Source organism: Oenanthe melanoleuca, chromosome 4 (assembly GCF_029582105.1).
Source record: "Oenanthe melanoleuca isolate GR-GAL-2019-014 chromosome 4, OMel1.0, whole genome shotgun sequence".
Classification (NCBI taxonomy): domain Eukaryota; kingdom Metazoa; phylum Chordata; class Aves; order Passeriformes; family Muscicapidae; genus Oenanthe; species Oenanthe melanoleuca.
In genome coordinates, this window is record NC_079337.1 from 44,678,927 (window position 1) to 44,702,262 (window position 23,336).

At 35.7% G+C, this 23,336-nt stretch overlaps 1 protein-coding gene across 5 annotated transcripts in view; it reads right to left on the reverse strand.

Moving 5' to 3' along the window:
• Positions 1-375: 375 nt before the first annotated feature.
• DCUN1D4 (defective in cullin neddylation 1 domain containing 4) overlaps positions 376-23,336 on the reverse strand; it is a 40,200-nt gene continuing 17,239 nt past the window's right edge. For 3 of the 5 annotated variants that reach the window (XM_056490760.1, XM_056490759.1, XM_056490761.1), the window contains 8 exons: positions 22,483-22,597; positions 13,166-13,260; positions 10,828-10,898; positions 10,390-10,481; positions 9,416-9,524; positions 5,023-5,127; positions 4,479-4,581; positions 376-4,368 (listed from right to left, as the gene is read on the reverse strand). In XM_056490760.1, coding sequence (XP_056346735.1) covers positions 4,313-4,368; positions 4,479-4,581; positions 5,023-5,127; positions 9,416-9,524; positions 10,390-10,481; positions 10,828-10,898; positions 13,166-13,260; positions 22,483-22,597 — 746 coding nt within the window. In that variant the 3' untranslated portion in view covers positions 376-4,312. The remainder of the gene's footprint in view (positions 4,369-4,478; positions 4,582-5,022; positions 5,128-9,415; positions 9,525-10,389; positions 10,482-10,827; positions 10,899-13,165; positions 13,261-22,482; positions 22,598-23,336) is intronic. The other 2 variants (XM_056490763.1, XM_056490762.1) reach the window with 1 other exon arrangement.

Genomic DNA, 23,336 nt, shown 5'->3' on the forward strand with positions numbered 1-23,336 from the left:
CGCTGCCTGCTGATGTATGTTCAGATATGAGAATTTCTGAAGTATGAATCACAGAAAAATCTGAAGTCAGTTTCTGAAACCAACACAAATACTGTTTATTTGTGGGATGCCATTTTACAATAACACCATGAAAAGACCTAAAAAAAAAAACCAACTGGATTAACTTATGTTAGGTGGCATAATAGTATTTTCACCATATTGTGAGCCACAGGAGTTTAGCACACCTTATTGATGTAATATCCAAATAACTAAGATGTAAAGCATTCACAGTTACAGGTTAACTGCTGTTCCTGCAACAGCAGTGTCAGTAGCTGCTATTTTGACACACATACACATGCACACACAGTGTGGGGGAGTGGGAGAGAATTAAAAAAAAAAAAAAAAGCAAACAAAAAAAAAGCTGAATTTTGGTCTCAATTACAGAAAACAAACTATTCAGTTTGTGGATGGATTCTACAAAAGACAAAATATGAGGCCTAGAAAGAGGTATGTTAGCAGCTATAAATAAAACCAGGGCACAGGCTAACCTTTAAAGCTGCCTATATTAATTCCAAAAGTATCAAACAATTTATTAGACTTGTGACCAAGGGTCAACAGAAATCTGGGAAAACCTTAACACAACTGAAGTACATTTCTTGCCCTTCAAAATAGTAACTTGGGAACCAAGTAGCAATAAGCTGTAACTAATTTTGATTGTATGAGCATATTTCTGATTAAATAAAACACGTGTGTTTGTGGTAAAATGGGAGAAGCCTCTGCAGAATTAGAAATGGCTACACAAAGATAGCCCAAGTATTTATTGTAGCTTAAAGACAACGTTAAAGAGGTTTTAACTGAACTCTCAAGTATACAAATAATTTCAGTAAATTCTATGTTCTTCAGCTTGCTTTCCTTGGAAAAGATAAAAAGTGAAAAAACAACAATAAGAGAGAATTATATTAATACTTTAAATACTTAGTATCACTTTGTTTTAGAAGGAAATTTAATTCATGGACTGTTTTGATTACTAACATTAATAGAATCATTTAGGTTGAAAACATCCTTAGGATTATTAAGAGTCCATAGAGCTCCAAATGTTTGTCATCTCTCAAAGGACATCAACTGCTATAGTCTCTGGGCACTGTTTCACTTTCACTAACTGTCTTTAAAATTTACATCTCCCAAATACCAGAAATGGAGCTGTAGATTGATCATCAAGTTTCTGCTGGAAGTTCTATAACAGTACACCACAAGACCCATGACATTTTTTCAGGAATGATCTCTCAGTGTCTTGTCCCAGAAAACAGCATATTTTGGACATTACTCTTCATAAGGGCTGGGAGGGTAACCCACAAGAAAAAAAAAAAATATACAGCAGATATTTCAGGGCGTAATAAAAAAAAAGAAAATGCCACACTTGTACTAAATGCAAGATGAACTAAGTAGGTTAGTTATGTTTCCAGAACTATTAGAAGTTTCTCCAATATACAGAAGCAGGCAATGTTAAGATCTGCTTATGTAGCAAAACCAGCAGGATAGATAGCACAGGGAAGCTCATCAAACCATACAGGTCCATTTCAGCCCATTTGTTCACTATAATGTCAGTAAAGCTGTCTCTGCTAGCTGTAATTGAATCTGTGGTTTACTTTATGAAGATGCATGTTTATAAACCTGCTGATGGCTACAGATTCATACTGCTTCAAATGGATGAAAAAAATTGCAGCATCTGATTCATTTCCAAACACATTCTTCCTTTCCATCACTTCCAGTTACTTTTACCCAAATTAAAATAAACAAGTTTGTTTGTTTACACAGCACAAGTACTTTCTGAGGTTTTTTCCCCCCATTTCTTTGCTTTTAACTGAATTTTTTATTCTAATAAACATTTGCAAAACTGCTAACACCTAGTTGAACTGATTTCTGCCAACCATTATATGAAAGCTATACCTATAACAGTAATAGATTAAAAGTGTCTTTGGCTCTTGCTTCCGTTATTGGAAGCTCAGTTATTTGTGACATACAAAACCTCTTATACAAACTTGTATTTGTTGCAGGATTCACGCAGTTCATGCTGCACAGTTTCCTAGAGTAAACAGCTAGCTTAATGTTTTATGAACAATTACACCTACTTCACTTAAAATCTTGGCAATCACAGTTTGGCCTAATGTTAAAAGTTATATTGCTTCTAAGTTCATTCTTTGAAGAACTAAACCAGCAGCTCCACTGGTATTTCCTTACAGTAATACTACTGTAATATATACATTTACATCAGAAGTCTTCATAAAAGATGTGTTTTCTTAAGAGGCTTATTGTAAACATTAAATACCACACTCCACTCAATTTCTTGTGCAAACTGGCATCAAACATGGAATTAAGGTTATGTGCATTAATACATGGAAAGCACTGACTGTGTATGTTTTACCACTACTAACTTTAAAAAGCGCTATTTAGTGTTACAGAAGTCCAAATGTAGGTATTTCACAGGAAAGGTAGTATTTTCTTCTTAGAATCATGAAATTCTAGTTTTTGTATATGCATGTATATTGTATATTTACGTATATACAAATATACACAAACAGACACAGTTTTTGTCTTTGGCAGCTGAGCTTGAAAAACAAAAACCAAGAACAACAACAAACAGATCTGAACACAACTGACCACCTGGAGCACCACAATTACAACTTCCTGGCCCAGGGCAGCAAACTAATGTGCTTTTTCTAAACTATGCTTAATCCTGAAAGGAGTCAAGTCAATGGCAAGTCAAGTTGTTCCTGACTTGAAGAAAGGCTAGAGCCTTTGACATAGAAGAAAATTTCACTTCCAACAAAAAACACTTTCCTCCTGTTCCCCTGGATCACATTCTAGGGAAATAACAAAACTGCCAATACCTTGTGAAATATTTCTGTAGAAAATTAATGTTATTTGTTGTTCCAAAACACCCACTGGCCTTTTTTGTTAAATGCTCCATGAGTCGATAACATTTTAATAAATTCTTAGGGATCAAAGTTTAATAGCACCGGATACTTCAAGAACCTATTTATAAATATCAACACTAACATTACTTAATAAAGAAGGGTAAGGCAAAGACAACATGACAAAATTACAGAACTTAAACATTATTCCATTCACTCATTTTTCCCAAAATAATCACTAGAACCATTCCATACAGATAAAGACATGAGAGAAATAGGCAGTGGTCCCTGCAAAAAAGTACTGTCATTTAATGCTGGTGTCTTAGACGCCCATTGCCTGCAATGGACATTCTGCCAGGAAACTTTAATCCCCAACAGGAAAGAAAAATAAAATATTTAGACTACTCAACATTGTATTTTTTCTGATACCACATTTTTAAGTACTTGGAAACATGAAGCTGGAGGCCCTTGGAAAGATTAGTGTTACAAACAAAAAAATCCCCAAAACTTTTATTATGTCTGTGCTAGGGGTGAGCATACTTCATTCCCCAAACCACTTATTTCAGCTAGAACTTTCAATGTCATTGCATCACTAGATCACAACATAGTCCAAACACTCTTGGTACACCAAAAATTAAAAGGAGTATGCCAAAGGCAATTTACAAAAGTCTAAAACCCATTTTTAAAAGGTACTTTAATTTGTTCATTTGTACCTGTAATGACTACTGCAGTTTTAACATTAAAAAGTCAGTACTTTTTTCTTCAAATGGAAATCATCTGTGGCATATACAACTATGACAGTGTTGAAATATTTATATGTAGATATCTCTTTTAAGACACCAATATTCCATTCCTATAAAGCATTAGGTCAGGTTTGGCAAATTCTGATGAAGGAAATCATAGCATGTCTTCTCTTCTCAGAAACTGGCATCTTGAATAGTAACATTGAAACTGTATATAGTTCTTTCACATAACAATGTCCAGAAAGTCTGAAATGTTACATTTGAGACCAAAAGAAAAACAAAATAACTAAAGTTTCAACAGACATGTAAGTGATGATTAGAAATATGCCACAAAATTATTTTTACAATACATTTCTGCAGAAATAATTCCTAGGTGAAGCTTTTTTTTTATACACATATACAAAATTTAGACAGCAATATACACATAATCACAGTGAAGACTCTGGCAAGTTCACCAATTTGTAGTGTAAATACAAAATGCAAAGCAGCCTTCAAAGAGAACAATGCTAAACAGCAAGCATAGCTAGCTTGTTAAATAGCAAACATCAAAAGTTCCCTGCCAAAGGGATGCAGTGCAAGAAAAGCAGCATGCACTTTGATACAAATAGCAGTTTATGGCTAATGGTTGACATAACTGTGGTAACAGTGACTCTTGAGTGGCTGTGCATAGTTAAACTCCTATGTCATCTGTTTTCCTTTATACCATTCCACAAACTCATCCAACAACACTGGCCCTGTAGAGAGATCAAATAACTGTATTTTACAAAATTTTGTAAAAGGACACTGAATGATTAAGCTCAGAGAAATAAATTATTTTAGAACATCACCATATGGTAGTACTTACAGGCTCCATCTTCATCATAGTTACTGAGGTCAAGGTTAATTGTTCTGCTGAATTCAAGAACATTACACCACTGGTCCTTATTGATAACTTTGTATTTTGATTGCTGCTTGAGGCAAGAAACAGAAATTACTGAAATGTATTTTCAACTGTCTTAAACTCAGACTTTCTTATAGAAAATTTAAATTTTGTGATGCATTATTATTTTAATTTGTATGCCATCTAAAACTAAAATGGATTAAACCAGCAAGTATTTAAACTAGTGTTGAATCATGCTTCCAACATCTTTTGGAGGCCAAACATACAGCAATAAAATAAAGGCCAGAAGCAAATAAATAACATTCTATAGTTTGTTCTGCATTACACAAATCTTAACAACATAGAAATTTGGGAAAAAGAAAGAAAGGAAAAATAACCAGTTGCATGTGCTGCTTTGGTGGTTATTATATCCCAAACAGGATTCTTAGCTGTTCATTCTACCTCAAGTTAAAAGTATCAGAGAAGACAGATTAAAAAAACCCCTGTCATTCTGTTTCCAATTTCATACCTCTAGAAACTGATGAAAGACTGGAAAAAGGGACCATGCTTTTCCTAAAAGGAGGCCCAACATACACTTGGCAGTATTGATATCTAGGCTGCGCTGGTCCTTTTCCTGCATGAAAAGATCAAAAAGGAAAAGAGAGCATAAATTCCAGATTTTTCACTTCCCTCATAGCTCACCCAAGGACAAAATAAATTAACAAATAAATAATATATAGCAGTATCTAACAGTGTTTTTTAATAAAACACAACTTGCCAGTAAAATTTCCTTCCTTATAGGTAATGGCTTGCTATACAGAGATGTTGCTTTCTATAGATGTTCCCAATAAAACATCACCATTATGGCAGATGAGGTGTAAAGTCATTTCTGACTTCACACCTCCCTAGCAAGCAATGGCCATCAGATCCCCAGCCACCTTTGCAGGAAACCTCTGCACAGCCACACCTCTCAGAATAGCAGTACTGTACCCACTTCTTACCCTATCATTACAACTACACAGACTTTCAATAGACACTCAGTGCTACTTGACTCCTTCACTCTGCCACAGTGAGCCAAGGGAGGATCTTTATTATTCTAACTGATTACATGAAATTCAGATTGAATTATCAAATCAGCAGACAGAACATAATATACTAGCACATTGAGATTCCTCTCTGGACTATCCAGTTTTAGTTCAATGTAACAACAGCGTATTTATGCTTAAGGGCTGATTTTTTTTGTTTCTGCTAACTAAAAGCAGCAGCATCTGTACCCAGCAGGTTTGTTAATCAGTGGCAAATATTTAGTAACATAACTTCTGCACAACTCAAAGTAACACATATGTGTATGATTCCATTTTGTTAAGTAGTTTATTCATCTACATTTGTTATCATGAAATTAAACCGATTTTACTGAGAGATGTAAACCCCCACACTTCTGTGCCTTGGTTATAGCACTGAGCTACAAACTGACAAGTTAATGAAATAACAAAAAACAAATTTCCATATTAGCTAATGTAGACCTTGTTCTCGGTATTCATGACAGTGGACTGCAAAGTCTAAATTAAGAAAATACAGGGTATTACAGAATCATGGAATAGGTAAGTGGAAGGGACCACAGCAGGTCATCAGGTCCAACCCCCTGCTCAAGCAGGATCACCCCAGCACACAAGGCACAGGATTGCACTCAAGTGGTTCCTGAATATCTCCTGTGAGGGAGACTCCACAGTCTCTCTGAGCAGTCTGTTCCAGTGTGTGTGGTCACCTGCCCAGCAAAGTTCTTCCCCATATTCAGGTGTAATTTCCTGTGCATCACTTTCTGCTTACTGACTCATCCTATTGCTTGGCACCACTGAGAAGAGCCTGGATCCACTCTCTGACACCCTCCCTGCAGATACTGATAGACATTGGTAAGCTCCTATCCTTTAGCCAACCTCACTGCCTTCCACTGGACCTGCTCCAGAAGCACCATGTCTCTCTTGTCCCAAGGAGCCCAGAATTGGGCACAGCACTCCTGATGACTAAGCTGAGGGGCAGGATCACCTCCCTCAGCCTGCTGGCAATGCCCTTCCCAATGCAGCCCAGGGTACCATTGCCTTTCTGGGGGAAAGGAGCTCACTGTTGGCTCATGGACAGCTTGATGTCCACCCAGACATATCCCACACAGGGATATTATGGATGCAGGGAGTATCTAATAGATCACTGCAAGACAGGTAGCTGCCCATGACAAAGGGAATGGAGCCCTATGTCTCACCTGTACAAATGCAGTTCTATGCATTACAGAATACACATCTTTATTAAAGACCAAGCTCAAATCATAACTGAATTGTCTTCTACCACATAGGAAGGACGTGACAAAGCAAGATCCCAGTTCTCAGTCAACAGCTGAATGCTCTAGTCACAAGGTTATGTCCATTTCATACTAAACACTCCTCAGTTCTAAAATTGCATTGACAGAATTTAATGCAGATTTGTTTTGAAAGCGAAGTGGGGAGACCAGCAATTCTGAAAGCATGCTGTTCTGCATTCTGGGCACTAAATCCAAGAGGGATTTAGAGAAAAAAAAATTCCATTAAGAACTAGGCTTTTCAATTAGTAAAAAAGATGAAGAAGAAACCCACAAAGGCATTTCTGTACTAGTATGATATAAAACTTCCAGTTATTTTCAATTTCAAAAAGTTCTAAAACTAATTCTCTTTCCAAAGCCCGTCTACACTTCCGTCACAAATACCTTTAAGCAGAAATAATGCTGCTGTCAGAATACATTTTATTTTACCTACTATTTATACTCTGAATTCTTCTCATACACAAGTATTAATGAAATCAGGCTGTATTGCTTTTACTTTGGCCACACTGGTTTTTCATGCCTTATATTGTTACATTTCTACATTCTCTCTCTCTGACTACTGATCAGAACAAATTGTTCAGATAAGCCCTTTCTACCTACCTCCAACTGCCTAATGGCACATCTATGGCCATGACAGATGATGCAATTACATTCTAAGCATGCATTCTGGACACTTACATTCCTTGGATACAGTTGAAGGAATTTATTAACAAACTTTGTTTTATCTGGCTATTTGTTTTACACTAATGATAGACAGTCTTCCTGGTACTTTCCCCCCTAATATTTATCATTAAAGATCTATTTAAGCCACGTAATACATGCATCAGTATGTTCTCAAACTTGGCAATAACAAGGGCAAACATGGATTGAGGAATGGATTTGTACTTAATATCAACATAGGGTGTTTTAAATTATTTCCTCAAATCTATGCTGACTTAAATTGTGCTTGCCACATGAAACCTTGATGATACATTTTTCTTCACAAACTAACTTTAAATGCCAAATCAACAGACTCTTTCAAATTTTTTTTCTCTTAAAACTTAGGAAGTTTAGACAAGTGGCTTTTTTGCCACGGAGCACTTCCCTGAAAGATTTATCCTTAGGACAGAAATTATACAATCTCCTGAATGTGAAACCATCAGCTTTTTTCTATCAATCACTTCAATGATCCTAAAAAAAATTACACCCTGTTTAATCTGGCATCTATAAATACATCCACCTTTCTCAGCATTCTTTTCTACTCTTACTAGATGCTGTTCCCCCTACTGACTTTCCCCAAGTCTGTAGTATCAAAAGTTCAATAATCATCTTAGCCAAATATTCCCCAGTTTATATATCATTAATTTCAATTTCTATAATCTACAAGGGCTTTTTGTCACAAATGAAGTCACAGCACCTGTGTCTCAATGTTTAAATTCTTTTCTGATACCACTGTTTGTCACAGCAGTCTGGTATCTCTTGAGAAGACTATCCACCTTTTAAGTATCTGCACTTACTTTTGACAGGCCATCAGCTGGCACAGGTTTGCTCTCTATCCCAAATATTTCACCATTCTTAAGCAATGTCTTTGCATTTCACACTAAGCAAAACTGGCAGAATAAAGCATACAGCAAGGGACGAATAAAGAGGTTGATATAGCTTTTCTTTTCCTCTCTAACTAATCCCATGCATTTTTTTATATTCGGCTGCAAATTTCCTTGTTTAAAAGTGAAATACCATAAATCTCAATGCTGAAATGAAGAAAGCACTGAGGTACCAAAAATATGAATTGCTAATTAGAGACTAGAAGAACTGCTATCGTTCAATTTCTTCTTATTTTTCTCATGCTACTTTTTTTAGTGCAAGTTTTCTTAATATTTTTAGTTCTCTTGCCCTGAAATCTGAGGTTCAATCTTACCTTTTTATGTTAAGCCTTCTGTAATTCCATCACATTAGCAAAATAGATGTCCAAATTCTATTTCAAAATGTTGTTTCAGGAAAAGTTCTCTTATTACTCCCTCCAAGTATGAATAGTCTTATGTATATTGGTTCCATTGCAGGCAAAATTTCATCAAAGCATCTTTTATAGCAGGAAGACTGATATAACAGTATTTTTTAATAAATACTGAAATCATCATTAAAACCATTCCAATCTTCTGAATCAGTACTTATATAATATCCAGCTTTTATCATGTTACCCACTTTTACCAGCTATTGAAATGTGTGAAGTGCCTTCCCATTTTAAATATGTTTATGCTCACAAAATTCAGAGTAAAAAAACCCACAGTAATTACAAAGTCAGGGGAACTCAGTGGTAAAGCTCCAATATACAACAGAATGTGGCCTAAATGATTTCCCTGAAGTCATGAAATAGCTTGAGGCAGAGACATAACAACATGTCACTAAACCACTAAGCATTACACATCCTAATACTTTTCCATTTTTTTATCTTGCATACACTGTTTTAGAAACAAATGGTTCCATTTGTTAGAAGCAATCTTGAATGGTACCTTCAGAGAAACAAATTTAGAAGTATACTGTCTTTCAATTATTATTATGACAGCAAAGTTTGTAATTTCAAATGCACAGTACTTACCCGTGCAAAGTCAAAGGCATATCTATAAATAAGTTTAAAATTGGTAGGCTCATTTAATAAAGATCTCAAGTAATCCAGAGAATTTCTCAATTTTTCTGTAGTATCACACCTACAAAACAAAAACCAAGTGAGTTTAGAGTCTGCATTCTTATTGAGATGTCTGATGTTCTAAGAAAGAATCTCTAACATGTATCCCCCATTAACCTGTTCAAAACATATCACTCTGTACAGAAGCATGTTTTTGAGCATGTCTGCATAAAATGCCTTATTAAGCCCATAGTGTGAAACAAATTTAGATAAAGTAGCAAGGTCTTACAGTGGGAATGACTGGCTTTGTAAAAAATGCACTCTCCAAAAGATAAAACTAAGAGCTTGTCCACACATGACAAACCAATAGCAAATCAAAGCAGTGAAAAATGCTTCTGAAGTCTTGCTGGAACTATAGGACCTCCTACACAGTTTTAGTAATACTCTTCTGGAAGGTAAGTCAAAACAGTTCTCTCTTTCTTTCTCCAACTGTGTATGAAACACGAGTATTCAACTTTATGTTGATTTTGCCATAAAATTAAGCTCTTGACTGGAGAAAGCAACTCTTAAAATGAAGAATGCAGTTACAGAAAAGGTTTGTATTATTTAACACTTTAAATCACTCTGACAACATACCAGTATCTAAAAGATATGTGCAATCCAGCAACAAAGATAGGTGTCCTTGAAGACAGAAAGTGCATCAAACCTCATGACATTTCTCTTTTATTGAGACTGCAGACCTTTTAATTCAAATGTATTTAAATGTGCAATGCTAGGTTTCAAGTTGTCTAAGTGAACATATCATCATAAATCAGGTCAAAAACTTGTGACTTCAACTCCATGGCAGAGCTCTTTGCTTTAGGTGTTATGAGTCAAAACAGTAAAGTGTGTTTTTTCTGAAAAGCTGTGTTTACTATAACAAACTTGAGAATTTTCAAAGCACTTACTGTAGTGATGTCATTCCTTTTAACCATTCTTGTAATGTAAAGTAGCCCATGTTTTGTGCATCCAACTTCCATGCTAGCACAAGCATAACTACCTGTTTAAAAGAAAAAAAAAAAAGGAGATTGAGAACTTTACAAAAAGATCCACCATGTTTTACAAATAACCACTGTTCAGCAGGCTACAAATGCTTTTACTTGTGTAAGTGCAAAGTTCAGAACTTTGCTACACTATTTTGGAATTTATTATAGAAGTGGTATAATGGCCACTACTGTCCACAATATTTTTCCCAAATGTGTTTCAAAACCTCCCTGGTTTATATTTCTTCAATTTTTTTAAAGTCTCAATAAATTTTTAATTCTTGGTGGAACAGCAAGAGCAGTAAGGCTGACTCACATACACCATAGCAGATAATGCATTTTCAAAATGGATTCTGAACTTACATTTTCTGGTTCTACTCCAATGTCTTCACAAAATTTCTCCATACCTTCTGGCCCTACAACGTCATCTGTGCCTGCAAACAAAATGTCTTTTATTTAATCTCTAAAATTTAAAATACCCTGTCCTCCACAAAAGAAGTGCAATCACACAGTACAACCTAACTTTCAAACAGTTTGTTTGTTTTGACATGATATAAATATTTCCACGCTTACTATCAGACTTGGATAAATCTTTATCTCACCTTTGAAAACAGAAAATGTAAAACAACTTTTCATCCCTCTTGATCTTTCTACCCATTAATCTTGGAAGTGTAAATTAGTAAGATTTTGAATAATGCACTTAAGACTAACAGAACACCCACATAATATTTCCACACTTAAATGAGTGGACGATCTAGTGAAACTCATTCCCTGGCTGGAATCTCTACTGTTATTACAAGATCAAATCACATAAAAACATGATATACAGCTATACAAGATATACAAGCTATACAAGATATATACAAGATATACATTATCATTCCCAGAATCTCATTCCTCACTGTTTCATATACTATCTTTATATAATGTTATCCTGCTTATTCATACACCATGGCCACATATCATCTAACTAATAGTAAATGCAATGGGAAGGAAATAATGAATTACAGTTATTTCTCTGCCTACCTAAAAGGAAAAAAATATTCAAAATAAAAATGCACCATTAATACAATATGGTCTTAAGGTATTTGTAACTCCTATAATATTCCTGAAAAAATTATACAAGCATTAAGAATTGTACTGTGCAATTCTATTTTTAAGTACACTTTAAGTATTTGAACTATTTTGTTAGAATTATTTGACTCATGTTTGAAAGGGCTAATTTGAAAAAAATACAGGCTGAAATGCCTACTTTCCTCCAATATAAAGGTCATGTGGAAGAAAAACAGGATTTATAAAGGGAAGATCAATCTGTATTTTATTATTATGTGATCTCTTCTAGAAATAACAAGGTTTAATTATGTCTTTTCCCATCTTTTCATAACAGCCACTCAGTTCTCAGAGTGTACACAACAGCCTTTAAAAAGACTCATTCTGTAATGCAAAAACACACCAAGGGAGGGGAAAAAAACACAAATGCAGTGTCAACTGTCTGCATAAAGAAGACTTACAAAGCAAGAACACAAGAGATTATTCCTTGAAAATTCAATTTTTAGAATGTTACTCAATACTGTAAACAGAATCCTACTCTCCACTTTTCTGTTTTATCTTGGTGCATGCATGCAGTGGAAACCCCAAAGTTCTTTCACAAAGCCTTCCTTTCATCCTTTCTTTACATGAAAGTCTTGACAAAAATGAGTCATGCCTGTTGCTAGAGTAAAAAAATAAATCAAGCTGGTCAGAAAGGCAGACAATCTAACAGGTTAGATTTGGCTTGAATTTGCCTGAATCTCCTCTCACAGACTGCCACAGACAAGTGAGATCTCAAAGTATTTAATTTCATTTATGTAACTTTATTAGGAGAAAAAAATGGCTTGTTACATCAAATTAAGTCACTCTTCATTATGTTTTAAAAGTAGACAGAACAAGATGTTAGACATGATATTCAAAACTGCAAGATGACATTAAACATCTATCTAATTTCTTTTTGGTCTTTACAGTCATGAGATCATTTTCCCCCATATGTCAAATTCTTCCTTTCAGAAAACACATGCAGGAAAACAAATACAACAACCAACTTCAATAATAAAGGATCACCTTTTGTGACCACAGACTATAATTAACATTCCTAGAAGTAATGCCTGAAGAAAGTTCTCATACACAAGAGCAAGAATAAATAATGCAGGCTACCATTCCTAGACCTTGTGACGGAAAACTATCTGATAAAACTAGTACAGGATATTTGAATTAATTCACTTTGCTTGAAATCCTAAGCACCAGATTCAGCAGGAACAACACTAGTTTTACTACCTCCCTTATCCTTCAGAATTTTTTAATTAAAGACACACCACTTCTGAGGTTAATTCTGTACTATACAGCACTAACATGGCAGATGACAAAGAGGTAACAACATTTCAACAGAAGTACAGCTTTCACTGTAGATTTGAATAGTAAAGTATACATGTTCCAAAACATTTCAAATTACACACCACCTCTGTTCTTTTTATAGGATATAGACAAAGACAAAAACTGAACCTTGAACTTTTCAACGTCACATCACACAGGATAAAGGCAAGTTTCTCTTAAGACTAATACAAAAAAAACTCTTTATATTCAGTCTTTTGAAAGCTCAGTTAATGCAATTTTCATATTCCAATAAAATTAAATTGTTATTGGTAGGAAATTTGCATTTCACACTTACCTGCATATTCATAGAACCATTCTAAGCATCTCTTACTCGAAAATACTTCTTCTTCCTCTGCTTTTATTCTAGTTGAATCGTATTTTCTGTACATACTTAAAAAAAAAAGAAAAACAAACAAGTAATTAACTCATCAACATTTTTAAAAGCAATCTCCCAGTAAGCTGCCATTCTTAGCAGAAATATTATTCCTTTCAGTTTACTCAACATTCTGTCCTCATATCCAGTCATTTGGAACACTGCTTAAGAATCACTAAAGCTAAATAGTTTGTTCACTCACTGTGTCATACTTCTACTGATTCATAATCATTACCCATGTAAATGACCTTCCCCTAAAACAAATATAGGTTAGCTCAAATTCAACCCCAAACTGTTCTGTGTAAGTTCACAGTAAGGCCTTGCCTTACACCACCAATTACCAGAGTCAACCGATGGGCTACAATCCAGCTGTGGGTCTAAGGCCAGAGAAGTCTATGTCACAGTCAACACAGGTTGGCTCTAGGCACACCCATACTTTGTGCACTTTGCATTATTAACTACAGAAAACTGCAAATACTTTTTGCCATCTCAAAAAGGCATAAATGCTACAAGAGACAAGACTTACACTTATTCTAACAAGAAAGAACCACAGGAAAAAGGTTAAAAGTCCTCATCGACAATAACCCAAGGAATGTCATTCATCATGGAGCAAAGAACCACCGGAAAAGCTGGCCCTTTCCCCCAGACACTACCAGCAGGGTGATGATCTTCTCCTTTGACAAGAAGCATAAGGAATTTTAACTACACTAAGGAAACAAATTTAGTATCTGAAACACCTAAAGCACAGAAAATATAACAGAATTTGAAGGGTTACTCCCCTAGTAACACCTTCTGAAATAGGGACAGTATCATTTGTGCCTGCTAGATGAAAGAGACTCAGCAGTCCAAGTAGTTATCCACTGCTGCATATGCATTCACTGCTGATCCATTTCTACCACTCTTCAGTAGCTTGGGAACATGCCGAAAAGAGCAACAAATAAACGGTTTAGTCTAGTGGAGGTAGCCAAGAACAGCTCTGTAAATGTTCCAAACATGCAGAGCTTCCTCTCACAATGTCAAATCCTGCTGTGGGAAGACAATAAAGCAGCTAACTGGTTCAAGGAGAATTCTGAAACCATTTGAATAATGAAATTAATTTGGAGTTGATTTCACCACTGTTTCATCCTTCTAGAAAGACATGTAAAAGACACCTAGATTTATGAGCTTAGAGTACTGATCCCACTATTCTCCACCCTGCTCAGTTATCAGCTGTGAGGAAGTGTAGCTAGAAGTTAATGTCACACAGATCATTCTGACAGGAATTCAAAGAAATATTACATGTTTACTGTCATAGTTCCTTTAAAGCACCTAACCTTTAGAAAAGTAATGTTAGTCAGAACAAAATGATAAATTGCTAATTGGAAGACAAATACAAATGAGGCTTTTAAGAAATTTCTTAAGAAAAAATTGACGCTGTACTGAAACACACTGATCTGCAACAAACTGGAACACTGCAATGTCATCCATATTTTTAGGTTTGGTGTTTTTTTTCATTTTGAAAACACTCTTTTCCTATTTGAATTACCTATTTTGCATAAGCTTTACTGAAGTTGCAGAGGAAAAGGCTGACAGCATCACTCAGTAAGAGCTAATCCAGAAGGTACAAGTCCAAGTTGGAATAATTTTTTTTTAATGGGTCTGATAACGTTTTCATACTTGTAGAATGAACTGTGACTATGAAAGACCTATCCAACAATTTTAGGCTATTCTGAATTCAGAGCAATCAAGACAAAGAAAGGAGGCATTCTGCCACTTTGGCAAAAGTCCTAATTATTCAGTATTCCCTTTTTTGTCACAAACAACGTGACAAACACCAAGTAGAATACCAAGCTGGAAACTGTAGCAGGAGCTAGTCAACATCTTCATTCTATTCTCTTTATTCAAGAAGACTGTAAGAGTACTGCTGAGACCTAAGAGATGGCAAAGTTAATGAGGTTCACAAAGAAAGGTATTTATCACAAGACTCGATGCTTTTTCTTACAAAGGGATGATAACCAACTACCTTGCCCTGCTTTTTCATGCAAATTAACACGTTAAGCTGTCAATATGCATATGGTGCATTTAAGAAGGAACTCTCAAGAAATAGACTTTTTGACAGAACTCTAAGTCATTCAGGTATTTCAGAAAAAAGGGTTTCCTGCATCTGCAAATGGCAGAGCTAAGTACTCTGGCCTGAAACAAGACATCAGTGCCAGTAATATGTATAATAGGAATGGTGAGCAAGAACAGACACAAAAAAAAAAAAAAAAAAAAAAAAAAAAAGCCCTTTTTATACATTCTCTGCATCTGCACATAGCAGAAGAGTATCAGACAACTAATAAGACATTGCAAGTCACTTGTGTTTAAGGCTAAGGTCACAGTTTAAGAACTGCAGGAAATAATAATAATAAATTAAGTGCCCAACATATGGCCAAGAAACTCCGATGAAAAATCCTCAAACTTAGGATTGTTGAAAAAGCTCAATACCTGACCACTGGAATTCGATTTTTGAGACACGAAAACTGATTACAGATATTCCAGCTTGTGCCAGTTTCACAAGTTGAGAAAATAAGGTCAAAAGGGATATAATCTTGAACCATCTCACTGTCTGCTACGAGGTAATTATTCAGACATGCATTAACAGCGCAGGTGACATGGTTTATAATGACAACAGACTACGCACGGCTAAAATTAATGATCATAATGAGCATAATGACAAACCCTTTTCTCTTTTTTTTCTTCTTTTCTCCCTTTCCTGCTTAGTCCAAACATTAAATGAGTTTCTCATCCCAGCCTAGCCAAGCCAGCTATTTGTATAGCAAGAGACTACTAGTCTCTGAAGCGTCTAGTGAAGCAAGATGAGTGGGAGATGCAAGTCTACAAGTAAGTAGACAAGTACCTGAGATTACTCAGCCTAGGACAACTTGGTTAACCTGGCAGCACAGAGTAAAGGTGTTTTCAAGAACTACATCCACTGAACTATCATTAATATGGATTTGATTATCTCAAGAACCATGTTTGCAGAGGAGAAAAAACACAAAACTTCCAGACACATCTGGCATCCATTTTATATCTTGCAGTATTCCTCATCTCTGTGGAATTTCTCAGTACATACCACAAGATGATGCACCTTGTCTTTGTTTTAATGACAGCACCTCTTGCTATGCAGAAAAATACACTGTCAGAGTGCACAAGATAGGTATCTGAATACTTTGGGAGTACCAAACATCTAATGAACAGATCTGAGTTTTAAACAGCAAGTTCTCAATGGCTCACAGCTTCCTAAAGATGACCAGCACCAGTACTTTCAAACAGATGCACAACCATTATGCCAACCAAGTTCTGTTTGGCAATTTGCTTCTATATTGATGGTCTGTAAGAGGAAACTGCGGGGTCAGGCACACATTAGATGTGAAAGAACACACTGCTCAAAAAAATGAAAAAGGAGGAGGAGGCAAGGCACAGGAGAAAATTATAAAAAAAAACCCAAAAAGATGGCTTCCATAAAGAAAGAGCAAATTAATATACCCAGTACCTTTGCTACCAGAATTTGTACCACTGTCAAAGAATGCTGACACTGAAGCAAGATTGCTAAAGGGCTTTTTCTCCATCATCAGTTAGGAAGGTGCATGCACAATTTTTTTCCAGAGTGTCTGCTATACCTGTCACTACCAGACAATACCAAACTCAGAACCTTTGCCTTTAGATTTACCCTTCCATTTCTGAAACATCACATGATATCTATCAGGAACAGCAAGGAACAAAAACAAAAAACAAACAAACAAAAACAAAAACAAAAAACCAACAAAAAAAAACAACAAAAAAAAATGCGTTACCTACAGATGTAGGTATGTATTTACCTTTGATGAAACACACATGTACGTACAGTAACTCAGAAAAATCTTCACTTGAAAAATAGTATTTTTTTGTTAGTTTAGCATGACACTGTGTCAGGACAGTGACAGCAATACACAAGTTATTTGTGACAAATATCCCAGTAAGAAGCATTTAGGTTTTCCCTTTTTATTATGTCTTTCTAACAGGGATTTTGTCAGCTAGAGAGAGGAAAGAATGTGGAACAGGGCAGAGCAAAAGAAACATGAGATAACCTGTCTAAATTTTGTAAAAGTGATTTCAGTTGCTTAACCACATCAAAATGTAATAATTTTCTCAGAGATCCTTGCAGCTTCATCATGACCTAATAGCTGACTCATAACATCCATGTTTTAACTTATATTTGAAATACTCATGTGAGCTAGGGAATAGTAATATACCAGCAAAAAAAGTAAGACAATGCAGTTTATAACTGGAAGTGCTATAGGCAAGCATGAACAACAAAAAAAATTAAAACAATGTCTAGGCATGTCATGCTGCTTTGAATACATGGTCATCCACATATTTTTCCAAATTCTTTTCTTCTCTTCCTAATTGTTTTGGTAGGAAAGCAAATGCATGAAAATTCCATCCAGCTATTATGGGGTGACTAGGCAAGTCATTGTAAGAGCTGATGGTTGCTGTCAGCAAAAAGAACAAGCTAACGGCAGTTCTCTTCAACTGCAGTCTTTAAAGCTGGGTTATCTACTGCTCTGAGCATATTCCACCTGTGCTGGAGTTGGTTAAAGCTCCACCCACAGCCCCTGGTACTGCAGCAACTCTGGGCTGTGTAGTTCCAGAACACTCAAACCAAGACCAGTGAATACATGGAGCTTAGGTCACACAAAACATTCTCTTCACGGTGGAAGCTGGAAACAGCCCATTGAGGAGGAAAAAAGAAAAGAAAAATGGAAGAGGGGAAAAAGTTAACCTCTCATGAAGATCTACAGACTGTTTATTTCAGATGGTTAGTGCTTACCAAAGACATCGAGAAATTCACCAACAGAAGCTTTGCTCCTAAGCAACTAAAACTTACTAAAAAATCTTTACTGAATTTTGTTTGAGTAACAAATTGCTGACAAATTCAAACTAAGTAACCAATTGCTTCCAGATTATTTGTATTTCAAAATATGTAAATTTTTGATTGAAAAGGATGCCCCAGACTACTACCATTAATACTAATTAATTTAAAATTTTGACTAAGAATTTTCTTCAGTGAAGCACGCTCACAATTATGATTCTAGTAATAGTTTTATAAAAACTGTAGTAGAAACAGAAGGGTGGGAGAAGATATATTTTACAATTAGCAAGACATGACAAAAACTGTTTAAAGCAACTCTCAGGACCAACTGACTTGACTATTAAATTTTGTAAGTGAATATGCCTTATGTCTCCCTGTTTAAAGACCTACAGTCATACCTAAATAGTTAAATATTTGGAACTTTATCAGGCTTATCTAATGAGCAGTATGTGTAACAACACACATGCTGATAATCACGTCCAGTTTAAGTCAAGTGCACTGAAAAGCTAAAAAAGGAAAAATTATACTTGTGTGTACCTGCAAACCCCTACTTTAAGGAGAAAGGTCTACACATCTGTGACAGATGGGAACACAGGTGCTGTGTTCCATGGGGCAGGACCAAATCAGTTAGTAAACAACAAAAGAACAAAAACCAAACCAACTCTCAACACCAAAGATTTTCAAAACCTTTGAAAGTTAGTACACTCCATGTTAATGACACTGCATTTTCAAAAATTACATTTTCCCACTACAGAGCATGGAGTTTACTATTTAATAAAGAAAATCTGTTTTTCATGTTAGTAGGCCCTTTTGTGGCTCCTACACATACAGGTAATTTGAGTGAAAACACGTATCTAATTGTTTAAAAACAAATTTCAGGGAAGTAGATAAATATTCCTTTCATCCTCCTAAGGTGACAATACCCTAATACTGCAAAACTTTTGCCCTCAGTGTGACTCCAGAATAAAGAGTAGAATTATTTTTTAAATGACACTGTCAAAGAATAAGACATTATATCATCTAGCTCATTTTTCCCTAAGGAAAAAATAATATTAGGCTGGATACAGTGTAACAGATAAACAGCATTAGACAATTACCTAGTGAGGGCTATCATTTTACTTAGCAAGTATCTTTACATGAATATTGCTTTACCTTTCTGAAGATGTAATTTTAACTCCAATCTGAGAATACTCTATACTGTTACAGTTTTAGGTACAATAAAGCCAATACCGTAATAAGGAGAAGAAAATACAAATGAAGTCTTCAAGTCGTTATGTTCAGGTTAGCACATGCTCAACTGTTTACTCCCAACAGCTATGCTTTAAAACAAGATAAATCTTATTGTTATCTATAAAACACCAAGTTCTTTTTATTATACATCAACTGGTATAAAAATTCCCTTCCAGTGAAACACTGCATTCACGCATGGCTCATGGTGATGCTATGAACACTAATTAAGAGAATTCAAGTTCTTATTATGTAAGGGTGGAATACTAATGAACATGTTTGGAGTCTTCCATAATCAGTCTATGCACTAGATCAGCATTTCCAAATAATTTCACAACTAGATTTGTTCCTCAACTGCCTGAACTCCACTGATGCTTCTGAGATGAGGCTGTATTCTAACAGCCTGGAGTTAAGGATATAAGATATATCCAAGTTTATGACTTTAAGAGTCTTAAGAAACTGTCTTCTCTTTCAGCATAGAGGCCTACTGAAAGAAACTTTATGGAAGAAAGTACATCTAAAAATAATACTATCAGATTTGAAGAGATTATAGGAAATTATCAAAAATAGTGAAGACTGAACATATCATCCAACAAAACACTCCATTAAAGATTAAAAAAAAAAAAAAATTTAATGGACAAACCAGGTGACATGATAAACATTTAGTCTCAGCTGCAGTAAAACCATTAATGATGACATCCCTTGGAAATCTACTACCCAGTATTTTCACACTGAGAACAAAGAGGAGACTTGCAATTACTGAATTTATTAATGTGACCCTAACAAGTCTGACACTGTAATACAGAAACATACAAAAATGTATGTCATTCCATCAAGTATTTGAGGTGATGAATCACTTCTGTTAGGAAATACAGTCTCGTGTGGAGAGGACTGTGTAGTTTTTTAGACACTGACTGCTTTTCTTCACTTAATACAGAATCCACACAAACTAGTGCCCCATGAAGGCTTATCCTAAGTTACTAGAATTCAGCATCTAGGAAGTCTGTCTCTAAAACAGAAACTGAGAACTGGGCCTAGGAGCTCCTTATTCTATAAACTGGGATTCCACTATCCATACTGTTTTTATTTATATAGCATTCTCTGTACACAATGTAAGCAGAACTGGATTTGCACACTAGGTATGCTACAGCACATTGCTGCAGAGTTTCCTAATTTCAGACTGATTTCTGCTCAACTAACTGAGATGTCTGATCCAAAAAACAAACTTGACAGGTATGAACTCCACCTGACTAAACAAAAATGGAAGTAGGAGACTGCTTTTTTGACTAACCTGTTCACAGAAGATTACAGGGGTAAAAATCTTTCCTTGAAAGAAAATACAGCTTCAAGACCAGGCTGAATGTCCAACAAATAATTTCATATTGCCAGTCATGCTGAAATAAACTGTTTTCTTGAAGACCAAAACAAAAGAAACACTCTGGGAAGCAGAGAAAACTCAAAAACCCTTACAGGAAGTCAGTCAGATAAAAACTGGAACCGTATCAGAGGATATTACCCCATGGTTCATGACTAGCAAATCTGGATTCTCCTCCAATTCTAAAAGCAGGCTGAGGTCTTCTTTTAATAGAGACTTACATGGCAGTAAAATGAAGACTAAATCCATTAGTTATAAACTGAGATATAAAAAAATTCCTTCAAATTACATTTTCAACAAGCTCTTAAAAACTATTAAATATCTAGTATTCACAGAGCAAAAAATCAGGTTTTTATAATTTTCTGATGTAATTACACAATCAATATTTCTTGCTTATATGCAACCTTACTCTTTAGGGGGTTGCTTTTTTCTATCATCAGTGTCTTGGCTAAGGCAGGTAGAGTTCAGTTTTATGAACCTCTCCATATTCTATAAACGGTCTGTCCTCACACTGCTTCCACACTGTATGTCTATCTTTGAATAAGCTGTAAGGTCCTCTACCAACTATTTAGCTCTAATATTTCATTATCTCTGAAAAGCAACAAAAAGTATTAAGAACATGAACTGCTTTTTTGTTCTATTTAATGTTACAAAGCAATGAAAGAGAGTTGAAATCTCTTTCTTCTGCATCAACAGATCATTTAATAAATTCCAGTGCAGTTACAGTTGTGCAACCCTATTAAGCACAATGGAGTTATAAGGGCATGACCAGAGGCTTAATTTGGCTACCAGTAGTTTTCTTACCCATGCTAGAGTATAAAAAGAAGAGTACCCAGCCTGATTTCAGGCTGACAGTTCGGAGAAAAATGCCTCCTTTAACCACCCTGAAGGTACTTGCTATGGAAACATAGCAAGTACTGGTGTTCTGAGACACCAGTAATGCATGAATGTAATAATGCTCAAATTCCACTGATTGATGCAGAGCCAAGCAAACTTCCTGGCTGTATAAGCCACTTTTCAACATCAGAATAGTCCTGCATCTATCATGCAGGAGTGTACAGTTCTATACTGCCTCAAGCTCTGAATTCAGTCCACATAAATAGTGATTCTTGCACACAGGGAGTACATGAAATGGTTTCTGAATGACTCAACACACTACATACTGGAAACCCAACACTTGCAGAGGTCTCAGCTATCCAATACCTATGCCAAAAGAACACACTGTTCATGCACACTCTATAACCTATTTGGCTTCTGTCGTCCAGTGAGAAGCACCTCAATAACCACTGAACCACTGGCTATCACCTTACCTGGGCAATTTCCCCTTATATGTTCAGTATCAAATCACAGCATTACAGGGAGACACTAGCAGGATTTCAAGAGCTGAGTGGACTATAACTACATTCACTTTTCTGACAGGCTAGGGATTGATAATGCCCAATCCAGATCTTATGCATGTATATGGGAAAATACTACTGTATCTCTTAGAAGCTGTTTTTGAACAAATAAGTATGCGTTTTGACAGCTGGCAACTAGAGCAAGGAGAACTTCCCTACATGCTTCTTGTATCTGTAGAGAAAGATGAGATGCAAACTGAGCTTACACATACTTATCAATATCCCACAGTTCAATCACCAGCTATGGTTCCACATTGAGAAACCAAGCAAATTTCAATATCATTTCCATTAGTATTTAAACACATGATATATCAACTATTCAACTTTAGATATTCCATCAGTCTTAGCTCATGGTAAGATGACATACCCATCATGTCTACTTTTCTTAGCAGATAAATCATCTCCTGCTGCAGGTCTCCTCTTTTTCCTTGGAGGCATCACTTTACTAAAGCAGTCTGATGAACTGCAAGACCGAAGACTTCCTACAGAGGGAATTAAAAACACCAGCACAAAGAAATGAAACTGTTGCAGACCAGTTAAACTGTGTCCACTAATAGGCATATTACAAAGGGAAGGGAAGGAAGTTAGGGGATTTAAAAATTATAGAAGAAATGGTCTCCTTTCAATAGCAAAATGCATCTCACTTTTACATGGTATTCTATGACCAGGTTTCCATTAAGCTCAAAAGTACTATATCAAAACATACAGTAGTACTAGCATGACTTCAGTCTAACAGCAGTCAAGAACTGAAACTATCCTGAAGAAAAATTTAGGTCCTCAAAAAGTCATCCTTATTTTTAGTCATTTATTCACATCATGACTTCTAAGAGTTGATCATTGCTTTTTGAAATATAGATGTGAGTGAACACCTACCTCTAGAAAACAGAGCCCTTTCTTTTCAAGCCCCAAGATTTTTGTGAGAGAGCAAGAGGTAGGAAAGGTTTTGTTTGCTCTTAGGTAAGAGGTTTTTTTCCAGGTTTTTTGGGAAGTTTTTTTTGTTGCTGTTTTGCAGGTACAAGAAGAAACATTCAGCAACCACCAGGGAAAAAAATAAGTGGCTGGCTGTATTATTTGGACTGAATAGTTTTCAAAAAATTAAGGTCCCCAAGTAGGAAATAGCCAATTCAAGACACTGATGCCAATCAGGTGGCAGTCTTTCCATCCCCTTCTCTCAGCTACATACTCCTATGTCTCTGGTAACTCTTCAGTGTGCCAATCTAA